General features: G+C 43.1%; 1 protein-coding gene across 1 annotated transcript in view; it reads right to left on the minus strand.

Annotated features, from left to right (window-relative positions):
* The window catches only part of LOC108799491 (cytohesin-1), a 49,332-nt gene that overhangs the window by 7,029 nt on the left and 19,159 nt on the right, over positions 1-23,144 (minus strand). Inside the window, exons 2-9 of the mRNA XM_018571353.1 lie at positions 16,011-16,093; positions 13,510-13,574; positions 7,520-7,586; positions 7,325-7,443; positions 6,495-6,575; positions 6,281-6,393; positions 4,535-4,683; positions 3,980-4,091 (exon numbers count right to left, since the gene is read on the minus strand). Coding sequence (XP_018426855.1) covers positions 3,980-4,091; positions 4,535-4,683; positions 6,281-6,393; positions 6,495-6,575; positions 7,325-7,443; positions 7,520-7,586; positions 13,510-13,574; positions 16,011-16,093 — 789 coding nt within the window. The remainder of the gene's footprint in view (positions 1-3,979; positions 4,092-4,534; positions 4,684-6,280; positions 6,394-6,494; positions 6,576-7,324; positions 7,444-7,519; positions 7,587-13,509; positions 13,575-16,010; positions 16,094-23,144) is intronic.

Here is a 23,144-nt window from a genome sequence, read left to right on the forward strand (position 1 = left end):
CCTCTACTACTGTAAGGTCGCACGGCTTCCACACACCTAACGATAATCGTACGATCGCGGGATTTCCCGCGATTATCGCACGATGATCGTAAGGTGTGTGGGAACCTTAATGCGTAGTACATATACATGTACTACGCATACTACGCATTAATGAGCGCACATATACATGTGATTGTTCTGTGTTTTTTTTATAAATGTTTTAAATGGAGAACGCTATGGATTTTGTGGGGTTTTTTTTTCCCTCTATGAGATTATATATTAACCATTGGACTGGGAGTTTAAGACTGCGGCTGCAGACAGTCTATAGCAACGGATGACCTCATCAGTTGCGAAGACTCAGTTGGGTGCCCGAGGATGCAGTAAGTGTGGCACTGTTGCAAATGCTGCAGACAACAGTCGGGTGGCTTTGCTGGTGCCTCTCTAGTGCAGGTAGGACGAGCCTCAGATTTGCAGTCAAGGAGACATTCATTTGACATTCACTGGACTGCATGTAGGCTTTTTGCCTGGTGCAAGCAGTGGCAATATTAGGAACATTAGTAACCTCCTCTCATCCTCAGAAAATCTGAGTGCCTTAAAGCATGCACACTATTCTGAACAGAACAAGTCTGGAGTAGAACGCATGTTTGTCGTGAGCTTTACTGTACACTGAATGACTCATGCAACGAGCGTGACAGCACATTCTCATATATGCATGATGATGTAAAATGGAAGATCCTATTAAAACTAATAGTAATGTTTGTAGGCCTAGCAACATATATTTACACATATATACACACAGTGCACCGGTGATGGAATGGCGGTATAATGTAATACAAGTTATCTATAATGTAATACAGGATGCTTCTTAACAGTGACCTAAGTAAATTTAATTAGGAGTTTCTCTTTTATGTCCTTGTATATGATCATAGATTTTTAAAACCTATTAGTAGCATGCATGACTAGGTTCATAGATAAGAGAAGAAAATAATCTCTATTGTATAGGTCAGAAAGACCCCCATTATTCTAATACATATGGAAAGATAAGGGAGAGAGACAAGCAGCACAGGCTGTCACCAACAAGAATCCAGCTGTTCGAGCTTAGCACCCACACACTGTGAACGCAGACTGTACATACCTCCTGCAGGTTGGAGGAAAGGGGCATCCCAAATTTAGAAAACATGCAAATAAAGAAGAAAATAACATTTTAAATAAATTAAAAATTAAACAACTCTAAACGTTTCATTAAATATCTGATCACTGTACTATAGTTTATAATTACATTATTGCCAACCCTAAAATACAGAACAAGGTGCTGGAAGGTGAAATCACAAGTACAAAAATGTTCTCAGTAGGACTAAAAGTTGCGTGTTTCACTTACTGGCCCTGCTTTTTATACTGTTCAACTCTCCAATGTATTCATATCCCTCAAGTTTGTCACCAAAGATATAATGTAATTAAAATGAAGGCAAAAAATGAAAAGGGGACTGCAGAAAGACAAGCTGTAACAGTTCCCCAAGCTGTAACAATCACTATGTGCCATAATGAACACTATTTTTATTACCGAGACCCAGGGACATTTGAAAAGAACTATCACATTAGAGCTGCAGCTAACGATTATTTTCAAAATCGATTAGTTAGCCGATTAGTAAGTTCGATTAAAGTTGAAAATAACGATTGTTAAAGCCCAACTTCAGGCACAGTAACCTTACCAGGGTTAAAAGGAGAACTATGGGGTTAGGGCTTTTCCCCATAGTTCTCTTAAGGGTAATGGGAGGACACAAACTAGTGTCCTCCCGTCACCCTAAGCTCAGTATACCGCGAGCTGTAGCTCGCGATATACTGAGACGCCGCAGCCGGGACGGATCCCGACATTACTGTTGAGATCCACCCAGCTGCGGGATTGACAGCTGGCTCTGCCTATCCCCCGTCCGTTCCGCCAGTCAGCGCTGGAGGATCAGACAGGGGAGGGGGGGGAATCCCTGCAGGGATCCATGAGTGACAGTCGCGGCTCTCTGCAGGGATAGATCGAGAAGTGATCGAACGACGCTATGTGTTCGCTCACTTCCCGATCTATTGATCCGACCTGTGACAGTTTCATTGTCACAGGTCGGCTAGAATTATGAGGGTGATTGATTTTCACTCGCCTCATAGTTCTCCTTTAAAGTACCAAAACATTCCTTTTCCTCAAAGTAAAACCCCATCATGGAGTTTCTTCAACATCCTGTAAATCTGCATTACATGCTGGGATTAGTAGAGCTTTCGCTGTACTTCTGGGCCACTCAGGTTAAATGCTGCATGTCTCATTGACCCTGCCACTTAGGTCATGTCTCCGTTTCCTCTCCTCCTCACCTTTCACAAAGGCCTGCAGCGCTTACATCTGAGCGGGCTGCAAGTACAGTGGGAACTGCACTAATCCTGGCATGTAAATGAGCACAGTTCATAAGCCAAAGCCTGCATGAGAGGGTTTTTGCTTTCGAGGCTAAGGAATGTTTTACCCTGCTAGGGTTATTGACCCCGGAGTTGGGAATCGAGGATAATATTATGTGTTACAGTTAGTAAATTGGGCCGCCAGTAATCTACAGAGTGATGCCATTCACTTGGGAGGACAGTAGTAAGAAGCTGGTACGATACAGTTTTTTTTATCCTTGGTTAAACTGCTCTGACATTTCCTTTATACTGTAGTCTAATACAAATATGCCATTTCAAAAGCCAGCCATGCCTTCCTGGTGTCAAATCAGATCACAAGCTAATGCAGTGTATTCAGCCGATTACAAATCCTTGCAGCATATTCAAATTTGTTCTCCATTGAATTCACTCATTTACACTAAACCTTCTTAAAGTGACAATGATGCTAAAATTCAAATTGAAATAAACCTGGTACAAGAAAGGACTAAATACTTCCCTTTTCTGCAGGGCACAGTGGTGACGTAGGGTTTGGCAGGCGGAAGACCAGGAGATCGAAGTGTCAGCTTCTGTAGATCCTTCAGCCGGCTATTTTTCTTGATCAGAATGGCATTCAGCAGGCAAAGTAAACATTACTTTTCTTTACAGGCAACAGGTTTTTTTCAATTTGAACTATAGCAGCAGGGTAGCTGTAGGTGTTCTTCAAACAGCATTATACAAGTATGCGGTGTGGAAGTTAAGTCATGCCTACCAGTGCTTCATATGCATTTACTCTTCCTTCCAGGCACTAGGTGTAAGGTCAAAATCACAAGTTAAAACTGTGTATGCAGTCTGTTACAAATCCTCTAAAAAGGTCTAGATTTGTTTTACACTGTATGCACGTTCATGCTACACCGCAGCTCTATACACGTAGGTGGTGTCAAAAACTCAGTCATGCCTACCGCTTTTTACTCGCTTTTCTTTCCTGGCACAATACTGAGCAACAACTTATTTAGGAGAAAGCCCAAGACCATGACCAAGTAACATCCCATTCAAAGCACAGAGCTCATCCAATGCAGCTGGCAGAGATCTTTACACACACTTTTATTTTTTCCTTGTAAAGATACTAATTAAAACAAATAAAATATATAAATATTATATTTATTTTATGCAGCACTGAATGGATGCCTTTGTACACAAATTATAATTCAGGAATCGAGCCTACGTCCTCCTCGACATGTCCTTGACATTGCCAAAAGGACTGATCATTCCTTTTCAATGAAAGCAATAAATCAAACTGCCCATTTAGAGCAATCAATTTCTAAAAGACATGATTCTTTAATTGAAACAATCTGTTCATGTAGAAAGATATGATTTTTGTGAAAGGTAATCAGCGCTGCAGCTTGCTGGCAGTTTAAATGAGAGAAGATCTCACACTGATAACTGTACCAGCAAATTTATTATAGAGAATTGTACTAATAAAGGCCTCCAATGTATAACTGAAGGCCTATTACCAGTAGATTCACTTTTTTTCAGTAGTATTTAGCAACAGAGTACTTGTTACCCTTAATCATTTAATTGGTAGGTATTCCAGTTTTACCAAAAAAAGAAAGCTCACCAAGCTTCAGCAGCCAACCCTCACGGTCGGGGTTGAAAAAAGTGTGTGTAAGATCATTTCCATCATCCTCCGGAATCTTAAATGGCTCGTTCTTTATACTGTCATACAGATTCTGGGGAAAGAGTAAAAGATAAAAAAATAGAACTTTACCCTATGTGAATTCAGTAAAGAAAACTCAAATATGAATTCTGTGCAAGGCTGAAAGCTACTTGTGCCGTTATCAAAGCTTCCCTAATGGCCAGGCAGGAGCTTGGCAATATGTCTTCTTTTCTGCCGATTGCCTGGGTCAGACTCTAGACATAACACATCACTATTTAGTGCTATCACAGTGAATCAGCAGGAAAGGGTGCCATCATGAAGTCAGCTCCTTGATATCACTTAACACATAGATGGAGAATAAGGGGGGTGAAGAAGGGTGAGCTATGTGGGTAAACAGCAATGATAGGGAGCAGTGCCTGTGAAGAGCTGAAACATCTTCAGTCAGCATCTGAAAAAGACATAATTACCAGAAGCCCTATACGGTCTATACAAGTTTCTGCCCAAATCTGCACATACCCTCAGCAGGTCCTCGGGTAGGTCACCTCCATCATTGATGCCACGGTTCATGGATATGAAACGATCTACAGCTGGCTTGTCCTTGACATTAGGATTGTGCAGGCTGGTGTTCAACATGATAATGGCAAAAGACAATACATAGCAGGTATCTGTAGGAAAAGGCAATGGGTTAATAGTGTTAAGAATAAATTTAGTAAATAGAGTAACTGAAGGACCAAATGGCTTTTACTTGAGAAACACTCCTCTAACTTCTCTCCTGTGCTGCTCATACAACCAAGCCCATAGGCTTCTGGCCACATGACCTCTGCTGTATGGAAAGATTGGAGCAATCTGAAGTCTTAAGGTGGCCATACACTTTACAACCATCGCAAGAACTTAGTCTTGCGATGGTTGTAAAGTAATTTAAAAAAACGTACGATCTGCCCATCTTGGACAGGCAGATCGTACTTGCGATCATCGCAAGCCCGCCCCCCTGAGGGGCGGGCTTCAGATGACCGCAATGCTGAATGGGCAGTGTGCGCGTGCGCACACCGCCCCGTGCGGCATTGATCTTACGATCATGCTAAAAACCAGCCGGAAATTGTACGATTCTCGGCTGGTTTTCTAGCATGCTCCTAAGACAAAAGATGTACGACCGTACAGTAAAAACGGTTGCACGCCTTCCATACACTGTGCGATTATCGTACAATCGCGGGATTTCCCGCGATTATCGTGCGATAATCGCACAGTGTATGGGCACCTTTATCTTGTCCTTCAGCAGAAATGACATGACAGAAAGCCTAAGCTTCAAGATCTAAACTCAAGAACAAAAATTTAAAATATTGCATCATGCCAGATTAAGTGACAGAAACAGTTTCTGTCCTAGGGTGACAATACACACTGTACCGTATCTATAGCAGAGTAGCAGGAAGTGTGTTAAGGGTAACCCGTTCTCAGCATCGCCAGAACATACAGGGAGGTGTTCTGTAGCGCTAACATACTTCCCGATAACACTTTTTAAGATAACAGTGCAAAGTGCACAGGACAGCAATGGATTTCTGGCAGGATCAACAGCATACCAAAAGGCTTTCAATCATATATTTAAAGCAAAGCTCCGGGCAACATTTGTATTAACCCTTGCAGTGGGGCTACCCCCCACACTGCAAGATTTAACTGCTCACTTGTGTTTAGGGGCTAATTAAAAAAAAAAAGTTATACTCATCCGAACCTCAGAGCCAGGCGGCTGTCACAGCACTCCCTCCAGCTTGTCTCTGCCTATGCTGCAGCGCGATGGTATGTCCCTTGGCATGCAATACACAGTGTATTGGACGTGATGACTCGAGGATCCTTAGACCACTGCAGCAGAGGGGGAGCGCGGCTGGAAGCACTGATCTAAGAGCAAGCTGGCTCAGAGGATCAGGTGAATATAACTTTTTTATTCTAGTCCCTAGACACAAACGAGCACTTAGCCCTTGCAATGCGGTGGGTAGCCCCACATAGCAAAGATACATCAGAACCTCAGTAATCTTTTATTTATTCATCCCAGTAAGACATTAATAACTCAAGTTATCATTTGAGGACAGCTGCATCAGAAAGAAGTACTGAAAATTAAGTCAAGACATACATTCCTGGTAAACTTAAATATTAGGCCGTTTAACACATCATGATCACTGATTGTATGCCTATTACAGAAACCCTATTTGTGCTTTCCAGATCATTTTCTTAAAGGAAAAAAAACACAGAAGAAAAAAAAACATCATAACGAACCTGTTGATTCAAAGACTCCTAGATTACACTGGCAGTACCGCTGAGCAAATGCTTCCATCATACGATCAATTTTCTGAGCTTCTCCTGGCAAGCGGAAGCTCCACAGGAACTGACTATGGAGACACAGAGTTATATTAAGTATGAACAGACCAAAGAGAATTAAAGTTCTCAGATATCTCCCCTTTAAAAAACTGTATGTATGGCCCCAACTTACCGAAGTGCCTGCACTAAGTTAAGGTCTGTAAATTCATGAAGTTCCACAAAGGCATGAAGTATGCGAATGTTAAAATCGTCTCTGCAGAAAATAATGTGTGGTTAGTATTTATTTACTGATCAATAGTTACCCAATACTGGCTTGCTGGCATTATCCTACATCCCCAAATACCTTCTACTAACACTGATACTTCCTTTTTATGTGGTGTCGAATATACACTGCCTGGCCAAAAAAAAAAAAGTCACCACCTGGATAGCTAAGTATATAGGTCAGAGCCTTCCACTGGATAATAGGTCTAGGTTTAGCAATCCTATGTGCCCAAAAATTGAGGTCAGCTGCCTACCTGAATATACTGAATGACCAGGTTTTTCCATCAATGGATTTTTTTCTTCCCTGATGGCACGGACATATTCCAAGATGACAATGTCAGGATTCATCGGGCTCAATGTGTGAAAGAATGGTTCAGGGAGCATGAGGCATCATTTTCACACATAGATTGGCCACCACAGAGTCCAGACCTTAATCCCATTGAGAATCTTTGGGATGTGCTGGAGAAGACTTAACGCAGTGGCCAGACTCTTCCATCATCATTACAAGATCTTGGTGAAAAATGAATGCAACTCTGGATGGAGATGTTGTGACATTGCATAATCTTATGGAAGCGATGCCACAGTGAATGCGTTCCATAATTAAATCTAAAGGCAGTCCAACTAAATATTAAAGTGTGATTGTTTTTTTTTTTGGCCAGGCAATGTAGTTACCTCAGTACTAATGAGAAAACAGAATGGAAGAGAAAAAAAAAACGGCATGACATCAGCCATTTGTCTTACCGTTCTCCTAAGTAGTCTCCTATAGCGGTCTTATTCAGTCCTTCACCTTTGTACAAGAATTGGGCAATGCTCTCACAGGTATTAGCCAACAGCTCATTATCAATCAGGAACTGGATACCCTGCAGGAGGATGAAACAATATTGGCTCCCTGGTTCACGGAATTCATCTTGCAGACAGGACTTTTATTAAATATACCTTTTTAGGGTCCATGTTGAATTTCTTTCTTCCCATTGCAACTTGTTTATTCTTTTGCTGGTTTTTCCTGTTGAACAATAAAATTATTATTGGGGCTAAGGTAACGTGACGCTATAAAAACACATAGTGAAGTCAAAAAGACTAAAATATTAATAAACAAGCTATGCTTCTAATTATAATGCATGTTGCAGTAGTCCTTACGTGGGTGTCAGAATATCATTTCCATCTTTATATACTCTTGACAGTCAGCAATTTGCAGAATACCCAGAGCCATTCTCCAATTTATCTCTGACACACACACATCAGAAGCCATCAGAGATAAAACCATGACCCCCTAATAAAATGTGCTGCAGCACTTGATTATAAATATATCTGCACTTTGTTTTCTCTTTGTCCCCCTGCAGAGTCCCACAAATACCTTTTGTGCCTGCCTGTAAAGTCCACATAATGCAGATTCTTTGTTATGGGTGGTCAACAATTCTACACTGCCCCTGAATTCAGAGCAGAGTTGCCACTCATGTAGACTGTCTGTTTTTTGGATGAAAACAAATATTGCAGGGAGCAAGAAGAGGAAGGCTTTGGCTACTGAAACTGCAACTGTGCTAAAATGAGAACATTCAATCATTGTATCTGTGCTTTCTGTAATCCATAGCAGCCAGCACCTAGAAAGCACCTTGCAGGGTTGCTGGGGGTAATTCCCTTGTCTGTGCTGTGTAACCATCTCTCTATCTGCTTTCTGTATCACCAATCACATTCAACCTTCCAAGGCAGGATTCCACCTGGCTGATAGTTGTGAGAAATGTCTTTGTAATGACAATTTTACTCTAGGCTTTCTGTATGCAAGAGGCAGCAAAGGGCCTGCATTGAGTTTGGGATGTGATAGCTCACCTGTAAGGGATGATTTATACCATCTGCGTTGGAGTCATCGTTTCCAACGCAGCTGGCCATCGTTTCCTACGCAGCCCCAAAGCAAGACAAGTCAATTTGCCTTGTCACGAATGTGCATTCACACCATCGTCATGCAGTATTAACGCAGTGGTGGGTGCTGAAAAAAGGTATGCGCTACTTTTTCTCAATGTACAACCGCCTCACACCCCCCTGTGCCCATAGAACTGAATGAAATGTCACTTGTGACAATTCAATAAAAGTTCTAAAAAAATAAATAAATGCACAGTGTGATGCGCTGGGATCAGCTCTTCGGGCACTGTACCGGGGCACCACACATCAGAAGCTGTGCAATTAGCACAGCATCTGGGCCCTTAAGCCTTAGTACTGAACTGGCTGGCTAAGCTCCCTGTGACTCTTCGAGTTATAAATTTGACTTGCTGAAAGCAGCCTCCTCTAATTGAAGGACACCGATGGCTTTTATATCGTACAGAACTTACAGAGGAACCTTGGTGAAACACACAATTCCCTACAGGCAGGTCACGCAATGTCATTTTTTTCTCTTGCAAACAATTCAACCAAAACCAGAAATCAGACAAAAAGTAAAAAGCTTTTCATGTACAGAGTTGTGTACGTATGTTCTTTCTTTAATTATTATATATATATATTTTTATCGTATACATTTTTATTGATAGTATTTTGATACATGGTACAAAACAGTACAATACAGGGCGCCTGGGTGGCAACCTCATGAAGAGGTATCCCAAAGGGTATCAGAACAAAGGCGTATTTAAAGACAAATTCTTGATAACAGTTGGTACAGCTTCTGTACATGATTTCCGCTTGGTGCAGTAGGTGTAGATAGTATTCAAGTAATGTGGAGTCATTTAATTTACATATTAGCACAATATCTAGTCGTGGTGCATGACACATTCAGCGTTCTCAGTGTAAGTAGGGGTTCCTCAGTCACGCTCTGACTAGGGGGTGTAATGAGTCAGGTGCGGAGTACGATGACCCCCACATCTGGCGAAACATTCATGCCTATGGGGCATACAGAGGGTTCATGAGCTGGGCGCTACCAGGTGTTGCATGTGGGCAACAGTTGAATTTCAGATGCTGCGGCACCACATAAGACAAACATCACAACATGGGGTAGGGGGGACAAAACGTCACTGTATATAAAGATATTAGGGGTAGATCATAAAGTACAGAGGCGACGAGGGGTGTTGGGGGCCAAATATTTGTCGATCTATGGGGACCAAGTAGTCTCAAATTTGGACATTTTATCGTTAAGTTGCGCGGTCTGTTTTTCATGGGCCATTACCCAATTAATATGGTTAATTACACTGGTGATACTGAGGGTTGAGGTCAACCAGTTCTTTGCTATTTCCCTCTTGGCTGAGGTGCATACATGCATGGTCTACAATTGGGAAGTGCAAAGTAGGGGTCCCTAGGTATAGGTTCCAAGAACAGTGATGAGAAGGTTGAAGATTTCCTCCCAGAAGGCAGAAACCCGTGGACAGTCCCACCATATGTGGAAAAACGTGCCCCTATCGGGACAGCCCCGAAAGCAGTTAGGGGAGCAATTAGGGTTATAGATAGCCACTCTAGCAGGCACTAGGTACCACCGCAATATGACCTTATAATTAACCTCCAGCATGCCTGCACATTGCGAGCTGCTCCTGGTATTAGCCCAAGATTGTTGCCAGATCTCTTCATCTGCAAGTGGTCCCAGGTCCTTTTCCCATTGGGACACATAAGGAGGGGGTGTATCTGTAGGGGATATTAGAATGGAATAGAGAAGGGAGATAATTCCAGGGCTGTGTGGGTCGTTACAACAAATTCTTTCGAATGGGCACATTAAGCGGGGGCTACTAGGTTTTGGGGTGGACGATGCGATAAAGTTTTTTATTTGGAGATATCAAAAGAGCTCCTTACTCGGGATCTGCTTATGTTCTTGTAAGTGCGGGAAGGGTTTCACTCCCGACTCAGATTGTAGTTGCCAGAAATAGGTGAGGTTCCATTCCGCCCATGCGGAAAAGCATGATGGATGTCTGAGGGCTGGGCGAACGAGGGGTTGGCGATAAATGACATAAGGGGTAAGTGTGGAGAAAGGAGTCCGTAAGATGTTTTAGTGGAGTCCCATAATCTGAGCGAGTGGGATGTGATCGGGTTGGTAAATGACGGTCTGTGTTTCAGGGCCAGCCAGAGGAGGTTTGCAGCGGACGTTGGTGTCACTAGAGTGTTTTCCAAAGCCACCCAGGCTGGAGCCTCAAAAACCGAATGGTATTTCACTAGTTGCTCAATCTGTGCCGCTAGGTAGTGTTTAGATAGGTTTGGGACAGCCAGACCACCTCGAGATTTTGGCAAGTATAGAGTACGTCTAGGGACTCTAGGTCGCTTATTTTCCCATATGAACTCAAAGATACGAGTTTGGAGTTTCTTGAGGGCATGAGCTGGCACAGCTACTGGCAGGACTCTAAAGAGATATAACATTTTGGGTGGGAGGGTCAGTTTAACCGCTGCTATCCTCCTTAGCCAGGATAGGTGGTAATGGGACCACGTCTTTAACATGGTAGAAAGTTTAGTCAGCATGTCCGGATAGTTTGTAGTGTATAAAGATTGGTAGGAATGTCCCAGTATAATGCCCAGGTAGGAGATGGTCTGAGCGCCAGGAATAGGGGTAGGTTCTGCGTAGGGACTCAACAAGGGTTGAAGGTAGGGAGATATTTAAGGCTGTGGACTTTGAGTCGTTGACCTGGAGCCCTGAGATAAAAGGCAAAGTCAGAGAGGAGTTTTGTGAGGTTTGGCAGGGTCACTACAGGGTTTGTTATAAAGAGCAGAGCATCGTCCGCAAACATACATATTTTGTGTCAGAGTCCCCCATGGTCAATGCTGGTGATATCTGTGGAGTTGCGAATCTTTTGGGCAAGGGGTTCCAGGGCGCATCCCTGCCTGGTGCTTTCGAGGATCAGGAAGGGTTGGGAGCAGAAGCCTGAATATTTAATACGTGCAGTTGGTCTGTTATTACAGGGAGGGCACCCAATTTAGAAAGAAGGAGCCAAAGCCCCATTGACGCAGTGTGTGGAAGAGATAGGGCCGGAGACGCTGTCAAAAGCTTTTTTAATATCCAGGGAGAGGAGCATGGAGGGTATTTTCCTAGTCTTGGCTATATATGTAATTATTATATTTTACAGAAAAACAACTTGACAAAAGATTTCTTTGAGACTTCCTATGTCTGATTAGAACTCCTGTAGGCCCGCTGATAAGAGTTAATGCCATGATGACTCATTGAGCAAACGCCCTTCATCCAGCAGAGAGGGTGTAACACTGCATTACGTGCAAACAGGTGACTAAAAAAATCACTTGTAACCTGCCTGAATCTCCCTCCCCTCCACTCTCTCTTCTCCCCTCTCTCTCCTCCCCTCTCTCTCCTCCCCTCTCTCTCCTCCCCTCTCTATCTATTGCCAGCGTCCGGGGTTGGACAGCCTTCCTGTCACAGGAGAACGCACACAGAACTGTGCTACAACTCATGTGTTGGAGGTGATAGGGTCAATAAAAGAGAACCTGTCACGTCCAAAAGCTATCACACAAGGGTTTGTTACCGCTGTAAAGTCAATAAAGTCAAGGGACAAAAATAAAATATATATTAAAAATGGAAATACAGAAAAAAAAAAATAACAGAAATAAATGATAATTAAAAAGAAAAGAAAAAAAAAAGTAAAATCAAATCTAAAAAATTAAAACCAACCACGCTGCACCTATCATCTGCATGCAAATAAACACATTTTATACACCTGTAGCCATAGAGTGATTGGAACACCTGAATCCAATGATTTAGAGGGCTGTTTCCAAATACTTTTGGCAATATAGTATACTATGTCCTGAAATATTTACAAGCACTCAGCGATCAGCTGATTGTTGAGTGCTTGTAACTGCTCTCCATCCTGACTCACCTGTCACAAGAGGCTGAGCGGGCGGTGCAGGGAGATCTCAGCCTCCGGTCATATTGCTGACAGGTGACTCCTCCCCCCACACTGCAGGTTTGGCCTCCTGTGACAGCTGTTTTCTCCCCGCACCACTCTCCATCCCGATTTGCTTGTCACGGGGAGGCCGAACGGGGCGGGGAGGAGAGCTCTGCCTCCTGTGATGATGCTGATGAGCACTCTCGTCCCCGCCTAGCTCAGCCTCATGACAATTTCTCTCCTCCCCGCTGCATGCTGCTCTGTGTCAGAGGGGACACAGAGCAGCACCCAGTGGGGAGGAGAGAAAGTAGAGATGCACCACAATTTTGGCAAAAGTACCATTTTCAGCTATGTTTTGAGGGCAGAATTTTGGATGCATTCCTAATTGTAACTTCGTTTTTTCTTTTTTTGAGAATAAATACACTTAAAGGGTAAGGAACAACAGTAAGGGAAGTATCTGTTACCAATGAGACCGTACAGCAAATATGTACCTTAATGACCCTATCCTCATCAGCACATCTTAACTTTAATTTCCTCCCCCACTACTTTCAGCCACCCGGAGCAAGGAAAGGAAGCTCTGTGTAAGCTCCGTGTCACTCCAGTGACAGAGGACCGTCTTCTATGTGACAATACTGGGCCAATCATCAAGTAGCAGCAAAGTCACATAAGAGAAAAGAGAAAAAGTCACACGCTCACCCATACAAACAATTGCCTGGTATTTTGTTAATGGTGGCTAAACAGAGCAGTTGGGGAGCAAGTGAACCTGTTACTTTGTGCTGCATAGGGAAACCACAGGTTCCCCTCCAAGGTTTTGGGGGGTGTCCTTTGGTGTCCTCACTTATAAAGCAAGGTGGATGGCCCTGCATTGTACTTGATGACATAAGAGTTTGACTGAGCGACAGAAGGTGGAAGAGAGGCGGGTTTGAGGACCTCTCACATGGAGCAGAGCCTGTGCAATATTAGTAGCCTAGACAAAAATGAGCATTTAACCCCTGCAATGCATAGGGATTCCACTGCAAGGGTAAATGTAAGCTATTCATCTTTCTGGAAACAACTATCTGTACAAAGTCAGAATAAGTCAAAAGGCAACGTAGGGTATATTCCAAAGCAAAAAAAAAAAACAAACAAAAAACGTCTTACTTCTCCTCCAAAGATCCCAAGTTTTCAATTTCATTTGTTACTTCTGCTATTTCTTCTTTCAGTCGCTGAAAAAAAAAAAAAAAGTTACAATCACATTTACAGAAATACAGATAATCGAGGACATTTCGGGTCATAACTGGCTTGAATGTACTACTGAGGCCAAGTGAATTTGGGAAAATGGAATTACCTCCTCCAATCTGGCCCCCTTCTCCCAAGCTATACTTACCGTTTGGCAAAAGTAAGAAGCACTTCTCATTGGTCAGCGCGGTCAGAATACCTTCTCATTGGTTAGTGCAGTAAGGTGACCACGCTGGCCAATGAGTGCTCGCCATTTGCGAGTGAAATTCAAAATCCAGAGTGCAGGGCTGGGATACACAGCTGTACGGGGTAAGGATAGTACACTAGCACAGATGGAGGGGAAGGAGCGTTCACCGAAAGGTAAGTATAGCCGGGGGAGGGAGTACATTTTAGGTTCACTTGGAAAAGTGGACTTTCCCTTTAACTCAGTTTCTATGTTACCAATAGTTATATCATTGCTACAATTCACTTTTTCCTGGTCATATCAAAGTGTAAATGTGCAGATGATAATCAGCCATAGTTACATAGTTACATAGTATTTGAGGTTGAATAAAGACATTAGTCCATCAAGTCCAACCTATTAGGATCTCATTCTAGGAGTACCCGTACCCCTGTATATTACGGTCCCAAGGAAATCTAGAATCTGAACACACTATGCCCTATATACAGAATTTTCAGAAGAGATCAGACTTTTATTATTATGAACAGAGTTCATAATAAAAACAGATGTGGTTTTTAGTTATGCAGACCCAGCCTACTCATATCGAAGGCAATGATACCTCTGACTGCTGGTCTCACGAAATTCTGAGTGAGATTTAGTGATTTCACTGCTGTGCTGCTCATTGTTCTCCTTACAGGAGAGGAAGCTGCAGTGCAAGGATTTCCCTGCTTCTGCTTCAGTCTTCCAATGGATCTGTACTTTCGGATACTGTCCTAGTGCTGCTTGATTATTAAACCTGCAGTATATAGTGGAGTTTTGACATGTGTTTTCATGCACTTTTTTTTTGTTTAGCCAATGAAAGTCAAATAAAGTGAAGGTTGTTGTCATGCTAAAAACACACAACATCAAGTTGCAAGGTTTTTTTTGTATACTGCCTTTGAAGTCTCTGGAGTCAAAAACACATGTGGATGCACCACAAAACTTTCAGCACACTGCACAGGTGTGAACGGGTCTCATAGAAAAGAACGGCATCAATGTGCATTGGGAAAGCGTGTTAAATCGTCCAGGCTTGAACAGGGCCTCAGGCCGACCAGCTCTGCAGATGTAAAATCTCAGAAGGAAATGTCTGATAAAAGATGAGTCACTGTGATAAGTCATTCACCCATGTGTGTAAAGTTCAATTTAAACTATTGATATCTGTATATAAGACTTTCTTCAACAATTGGGCAAACAGAGATGAGCAGATAAAAAAAGAAGCCAAAAGTACTTGCTGATGGTTTAACATTCATATACACTACACAGCCATAACATTATGACCACTGAGAGGTGAAGTAAATAACATTGATTATCTTGTTACAATGGCATCTGTGGGATATATTAGGCAGCAAGTGAACATTTTGTTCCTGAAGTTGATGTGTTGAAAGCACAAAAAAATTGGCAAGTGTAAGTTTGAGCGACTTTGACAAGGGCCAAATTGTGATGGCTAGACGTCTGCGTCAGAGCAACTCCAAAACTGCAGCTTTTGTGGGATGTTCACAGTCTGCGGTGGTAAGGACCAAAAGTGGTCCAAGGATGGAGAACCGGTGAAGCGGCAACAGGGTCATGGGTGGCCAAGGCTCACTGGATGCATGTGGGGAGCGAAGGAGAGCCCACATTGCAACTTACAAGACTTAAAGGGTCTGCTAATGACAGCTTGGTGCCAGATACTACAGCGTACCTTTAGAGTTCTAGCGGAGACCATGTCTCATCGGGTCAGGGCTGTTTTGGTGGCAAAAAGGGGACCTACTCAATATTAGGCGGGTGGTCACAGTGATATGGCTGATCGGTGTAACATATTTCATATTAAGCTAACAAAAAAAAGGAAAATATTTTACACAATGTCCTGACTATAATAAACATATACAAACCCACCAATGGGGAGTCAGAGTATAAGTGGTTTGTATGTAGGTCGGTAACTAGCTGTGATGCAGAGATTATATTACATATATCACAAGTAGGTCTGAAGATACTGCCAGCTTAAAAAATGAAAATAGTAAGCTCCTAAAAAAGGGAGCGCAGGACAGCAAAATGTATGACATATTTTCTTCACGTATGTGCATATTAAGTGAAGGGATATTGACCCCAGGCTATGTATACTTCCAAAGGTAGATCTTTTCTCTACGTTGACAGGTGGAAGTACGTTGGTGGAAGACAGTGATTCAGTGTCATTTTAGTGACAATGTCATGTTCGTGTTAGGCAAGGATTAACACAGAGGACATTCACCTGTATATCTTCCAGCAACTTCTGCTTGCGACGCTGGATGTTCTCCAGTTCCTCTCGTTCCTGCGTGGTCAGGTCACCGGACACTAGAACAAAATAATAATATAACCATTACATTAAAATAACATGTAACTTTTCAGTACGATGCAAAAACAAAAGTTGCCTAAATGCTAGTCCTATAATAGAATAGGAGCCAAAAGGCACCAAGCTTATTTGTTAGGAGATAAAAGGGAATGTTTTACTTGGATTAATAAGGCAGTTTAGTTATGTGCTCCACTGTTTTATGTGAACATGTATTTTAAAATTAGGTCCACTTTAAGTGCAGAATCCATTTTAACTAAAAGTTCAAAAAACAGGAATGTGCTTGTAATATATGTTCATATCATACTGCAGAGAGGTGGTGAAAAGCTGTACGCTGTTCATAAATCAACACCAGATGCTTCACTCTGCATTGTCAGGTCCCCTGCAGTCCTCAAGCCCTGTGTCTTGCTCTGACTTGTAACCCATCATGCTCACTCGATTTTTCCTCGGCCTCAGTTTCCCAACTTCAGCTTCTTTACCTCTCCACCCCTTCCCCTTTCAGTTTGCTGCTCTTTTCTTCAGTCCCTATTCAGCACCTCTACTCCTTTGCACTTATCTTCACAAATGGCAACAGCAGTCATCAGATGACAGCATGTTATCATCTCCACACTGTTACCCATGTGCCCTCACACATATAAAGCTGAACTCCGGGATAAGCAAACATTGTCTAATTACAAGAGCCGTGTGCATTCTTAAATCTTCCTGTGCTTTGTGCATTTTTTCTTGATCTGTGCACTAACCCGGCATGAAACATTCCCTCTGTGGAGGAGCTTCCTTTAATAAAGACCGGTCACTGTTCTCTTTCCTTGTGCAGGGTGGCTGGTCTTGTATCTGCCTCCTCCTGTAGTGGGTGGGTCCTGTGACGTCTTTCTCACAGCTTTGCTCTATGCACAGACTATGTGCAGCACAGTAATTATGCCACTGTTATCTTTACATGATAACAACTGTATGCAAAAGGCATTTGGTGCACACAAAGTAGATTTAGTGGTTATTGAGGAACCTAGTGCTGCCCAAACAGGCACCACCAGAAATCCTATCTCCATCCTGCCAGCATCCTATACATGAATGTGCACCTCAGAGAAGTACAGGTCCCATCAGGGGGTGATAAGGCAACTGGCCCCCTCAATGGGGAGAGACCAGTCATCATAACTAGAAATGTATTCCCTGAAGCGGTTAGGTATACAAGTTGGAGGTTGTTCTGTACAGACAAATGAACTAAGGTAATGTTGTGGCTTGTCACTGACAGTATTCTTGCGTTGTACAACATTCAGTTTTAACATCCTGAAAAAAGTTGTAACACTTCCGTGTGCTATGTAAGGCTGGGTTCACACCTAGGCGTATTGAATATGCGCGTTTCGCAGTAAAAAAAACGTGCGGCAAACGCCCATTTTCCGAGGGCTACTTGGCTGTATCCCAATGGAAACGCGAGACCAAAACGCCCCAAAGAAGTACATGTACTTCTTTGGTCGTAGGCCGTTTTGTATCGCGTTCGGACGGGCGGAAATACGGCAAGGTGTGAACCAGACCCATTGAATACAATGGGATTTAGATGTTTGAGCGTTTGTCGAGCGTTGAACGCGCTACAAAACATTCAGGTGTGAACCAGGCCTAAAAAGGTAAAAAAAATAAGTGCCTAAAGTTTGTTTTTTATCCCCCATTTTTATGCATCTGGAGCTGCAGGAAGAACCGTACTGTGCTTTACCTACAAATCCCAACATACCTCTGGTAGTCATGCCTGTAACTGTCAGTTTCACAACAGCTGGAGGGCTGGAGTTGCCCACCCCTGAGGCGCTTTCAGTTCCTAAACCAAGCGCTGAGTAGCTGTCCTGCAGCACTTCAGCTCGCTGCAGCAGCTTCAATGAATGCTTCGGCCGCACAGTGCTAAGCAAAATGGCGGAGGATTCAGTATTAAATTCTGCCATTAGTGCAATTTCTACGGTTTTACAGGGGGAAGCTGAAAGCCATGGCATATTTGATGTGGCTATGAATGAAATAGATGTTTCATTATTGGAGGAAGAGAAAGAAACCAATATATTCATATGGTTGCAACAATTAGGTCACCAGTCCACCTTTGCAATAAAAGAGTATTTTGAACAAACTAGGGATCCACCGATACCACTTTTTTAAGACAGAGTACGAGTACCGATACTTTTGATCAATTACTCGCCGATACCAATTACCGATACTTTTTCTTAAAGGGACAGGTCCCATTTTTTCTACAGCAATACAAACTAATGCTTTAAGGTCACTTTCTTAATATTATGATTCATGAGATGACGAGGGAGCATGACGCCGGCTTCCCGGCCAATCAGAATGCCGGGTGCTGCGTTATTACACGCTACCCAGCTTCCTGATTGGCCAGGAAGTCAGCTCCATGCTCTCTCATCACAAGTGACGAGAGAGCATGGAGCCGTTTCCTTGCCAATCAGGAAACCGGGCAGCCTGTAATGATGCGCTGCCCGACTTCCTGATACAGGAAGTACTCGTGCTAGGTATCGGAGCATTTGGGCGAGTACGAGTACTCACCCAAATACTCGGTATCGGCACCGATACCAATACTAGTATCGGTATCGGTGCATCCCTAGAACAAACTGTGCCTTGTTTTTCAGACAGTTTGTCGTTCACACTCGTCCACCAAAACATTAAATTGTAGGTTTCCACACTGAATTGTGATTTGCTCCATGCTGCCAGATGTGCCCACAGTTACAATGACCACTAGTGCTTTGTCCCCACCTTCTCCATCACACTCAGCGCTCTGCAGCCCCATTCACTTCCGATGCGAGTGATAAGTTAGCATTGCTGAGCGCTGACTTGCAGCACAGAGTTCACCGGCGGTTTGCTAAATCATCACTCGCAACGGCTGATCAACTGAACGCGCCTCAGATGTAGATACAGGAGCTGTGGGCCCTTACACGCTGCTTCCCACAGATGGTGCACGGCTTGGACGCAGACATGATGGATCCAGGTCTGTGCACAGTCTGTTTGGACATCTTGTTTGCTATTTTGTGTCAGTCAGAAAAAAAAAAAGGAAAAACGTAAAGTAATGGTGAAAAAGATTATTTTGGACATATAAATTCTTGATGGTCATCATAACCTGGGGGCATAACAGGGGTGTGTCTATCGCCTAAATACCCTGAGGGGAGTTTATCAAAAGTAGAGCAGACAATCTGGAGCAGTTGCCGATAGTAACCAATCAGCTTTTATCTTGAATTTGTGAAGCGTAACTGAACAAAGTGAAGAGAAATGCTGATTGGTTGCTACTGCTCCAGATTCTGTCTGCTCAAGTTTTGATAAATTCCTCCCCCACTTTGTTCCAATTGCTGCTACCATTCTTCATCAGATACCTTATTGGAGGAATTTAGCTGGGAGTCTGCGTACAGTGGCCCACTACCAGTGCTGTATGCCTTACATTGCGGGCAGTGAAAGGGTTAAATCATTTTGTATCCAAAATTTCAGGATTGTAACATGTGTGTAAAAAATAAAACAACTGTGCCGGTCCGGAGGTGATTAATGCAAGCTTCACAGGAAATTACATTAATGATTTCATCTTCTGATTACAGAACTCTTGATCAACAATTCTACTGTATTTTCACTTGCAGCAAAGAGTGTGGGGAATAAATAGATTGGCATATTCCAAAAAGCAGCAGTAAATATTCCATACTGGAGATGACGAGGAAGAAAACCCCGCTCAAAGCCTAAGCTTTACCTACAGCGATGAACACAGTAATGGCAGCTATATGAACAGATAGAATGGGGAAAGGTTAGAATCCCTGTCAGGTTTTACTGCTCTTCGGGGCTGCATTAGTGAGATTTCCCTCACTTCCTGTTCTGGGGACAATCTTTTTATCAGACAGGAAGTGAGGATAAGTCTGCAACAGGGAAGAAGAAAGAAGAAGAAAGAAAGAAGAAGAAAGAAAGAAGAAGAAAGAAAGAAGAAGAAAGAAAGAAGAAGAAAGAAAGAAGAAGAAAGAAAGAAGAAGAAAGAAAGAAGAAGAAAGAAAGAAGAAGAAAGAAAGAAGAAAGACGAAAGAAGGACGAAAGAAGAAGGAAGAAAGACGAAAGAAGGACGAAAGAAGAAGGACGAAGGACGAAAGAAGGACGAAAGAAGAAGGAAGAAAGACGAAAGAAGAAGGAAGAAAGACGAAAGAAGGACGAAAGAAGAAGAAGGACGAAAGAAGAAGAAAGAAGAAGAAAGACGAAAGAAGAAAGACAAGAAGAAGAAGAAGAAGAAGAAGAAGGAGAAGGAGAAGGAGGAGGAGAAGGAGAAGGAGGAGGAGAAGGAGAAGGAGAAGGAGGAGAAGAAGGAGAAGGAGAAGAAGAAGAACACAAACGGTCTGTGTTGCTCTCAAAAAGATTTAAACTTCACTTTTTACCAGACGGAAGTGAAGGGATTTCTTAAACAGAGCCACCAATGGCTATAAAACCTGACAAGAGTTTAAGAGTTTCAACCTTCCCCACTTTACCCAGAATGAAAAAGAAGAAGGTTTTGACTATAGACACAATTGATGCAAAGCAGTCCAAATGGGGAAGTTGGAGCAGTTTCTGTGAAATGATGTGACATCAGTGTTTCTGAAACCTACGCTCACGCCATCCTGCTAAAGACAGTCTGTACATATTGCTGAAACCTATTTTTCTTTTGTCTGGCCTATTAAAAAGGAAAAAAAGATTTCCGTAGCATGTTCTGCCCTTTTCTCATCTAATATACAGGGCTAAACAATGCCGATAGAAAACAGGTGTCATACGTGAATACAACCCTCTAGGCAACATGCAGCCTAAGCTGCCCATACACTGTTTCTATTTTTTTTTGTTCAACCTGCGGACTGAAAAGAAATAAAAGAGAGATTCCTCGATCCACGATAAACACTGTGGATGGACGAATCTCCCACTGGGCTACTGTATTCTGACAGCAGTGGGTGTGCTGCTGTCAGAATACTCGAACAGTGATGGCTGCCCTCACTGTTCACCCAAAAGATTTTCAGCCGCCTCCTTCAACTAGCACATCAAGACTAGTGATGGGCTCGGGCGTGTTCGCAGCTCCACGTGTCGAGCCCGCCAGGAAGCCGACAGCGCGCAGCTCCAATCACAGGTACTGAGACATGTTCCCGATCCGCAGCTGCTCCGGCAGGAGAGCTGCTAGAGACTTTGCTGTCCCTTGTGAGTTTTCACTGGACAGGAAGTTCAGAGAGTTAGAAGGGAGAGTTGGAGCCAGCTGTTCATAAACATGATGACTAAGTGCTAAAAAATTGTAAAGAAATACTTTCTTGGGCAATGTATATTTGTTTTATCCGGATTCATTATTGAAAAAAAATTTGAGAGTTTATTAATACTTTAAATCGAAGTTCAAAACAAACCTGTACTTTGCCTGGACTAGGCAATACAAGAGAGGTTTGCTTGACAGTATCTACAGGAGAGGTTGATATATACCTTTCCCATGCTCCCCCGACATGTCACTGCAGCCCCAAAAATGTCACGTTCTAGGTTTCTAAAGAGGGCGGCAGGGGAATGCTGGGAAGATGAGCATTGAAAAGTCTTACTGTAGCCAAACCTTTAAAAGTTCTGGAAGTGTGTGAGAGAAAGGAGTAGAATCTCTCTCAATGTCTCCAACTGGGAGAGTTCTCCTAAACTTCCTGTCTATTTAATAGGCATTAGAATAGGATGCATTTGCTTGACTAGAAATAAAATGTGATGTCCCTTGTAGGAGACAGAGATGTCTCTTCAGGAGTGGCCACACAAGAGATCCCTTGTAGGAGACATGGATGTCTCCTCAGGAGTGGCCACACAAGAGATCCTTTGTAGGAGACAGGGATGTCTCTTCAGGAGTGGTCACATGAGAAAGCCCTTGCAGTGTAGATTAAAAAATATATACATCTTTAGCGCATGAGTGTGCGCTTTGTAGAGAATATGGTGTACGTTTAATAAACTGTGATAAAACTAGCTTTATCACGAGTTAACTTTACTCAGCAGATCTCTTTGTTTTTCTCGGCTGCACAGAGGCTGTTTAATAACCTGGGAAAAGAAAACTTATCTCACGAAACAGCTGTGAAAGGCTGAGATAAGTTATCTCAGTGATCAGTTGAGAAAGCAATGTGGGGAATGTATTCTGAGCTGCACAATGACATCCTTTGTGATAATCTACAATCCTCCTGACAGGATCGTAGTTTAGTCTGCCAAACCACCCATTAACAATATTACAAAGCACCGCTATAGCAAAGTGCAACAGTTATTTCACCATTAAAATTATGAAAATTGCTAAAAATCAGAATTTACATGTTCTGATTTGTTCAGCATGTACCAGTACAAAACCATGAATCAAACTACCAGAGGCAGCCACAATGTGAGACAGTGATGGGGTTAAACATTCTAAAGGGGCACTCTGATGGAGCCTAGCAATGTAAGTGGGCACTCTGACACATGCTGGAAATTAGAATGTTTGGCGTCCATGAAAAAAGCCTGCTGTCCCGAGATAGGTGCATCAGCACTGTGTGTGTGCAATGGACCATGGTGGCGAAATGGTGTTACAGACTATTATGTGTGGAGTGTAATGTTCACTGCATCTGCCTCAACAACATACTCCCCAGACATCCTTCAAGCTTTATTTGGTGGGCCTATTTCTGAGGGAGAGGGAGACTTCAACAACTTTGAACTTTCCCTCACACTACACAGATACAGTGAGGGGACTTGAAACTGCCACTGTCACTCTCATGAGGGAAGGGTGGCATTAAGACAGACTTCCCTCCTTTTCCCTCTCAAGGCTGTGACACACAGACATCTACACAGACGTCTGAACGCTTGTATGTAAACAGCCATCGCTGGCTGTTTACATTCAAAGCGAATTTCCCGTTCGTGCACGTGGCCTAGCGGCAGGCACGAGCGGGGTGGGTTAGGACATTTAACTACCTCCCTGCCAGCCGCTGTGTATACACGGCCTGCCGGGAGCTTCTTGGATGTAACTGGGCGTGTATACACGGCCTGTTACATCCGCCCGCTCGGGCGGGAAATCCCCGCTATTTGAAAAGAGGCAGCGATGCCCGTTAATATACAAGCGATCCGCCGGCT

Source organism: Nanorana parkeri, unplaced genomic scaffold (assembly GCF_000935625.1).
Source record: "Nanorana parkeri isolate BGI_ZX_2015 unplaced genomic scaffold, ASM93562v1 scaffold1740, whole genome shotgun sequence".
Taxonomy (NCBI): Eukaryota; Metazoa; Chordata; class Amphibia; order Anura; family Dicroglossidae; genus Nanorana; species Nanorana parkeri.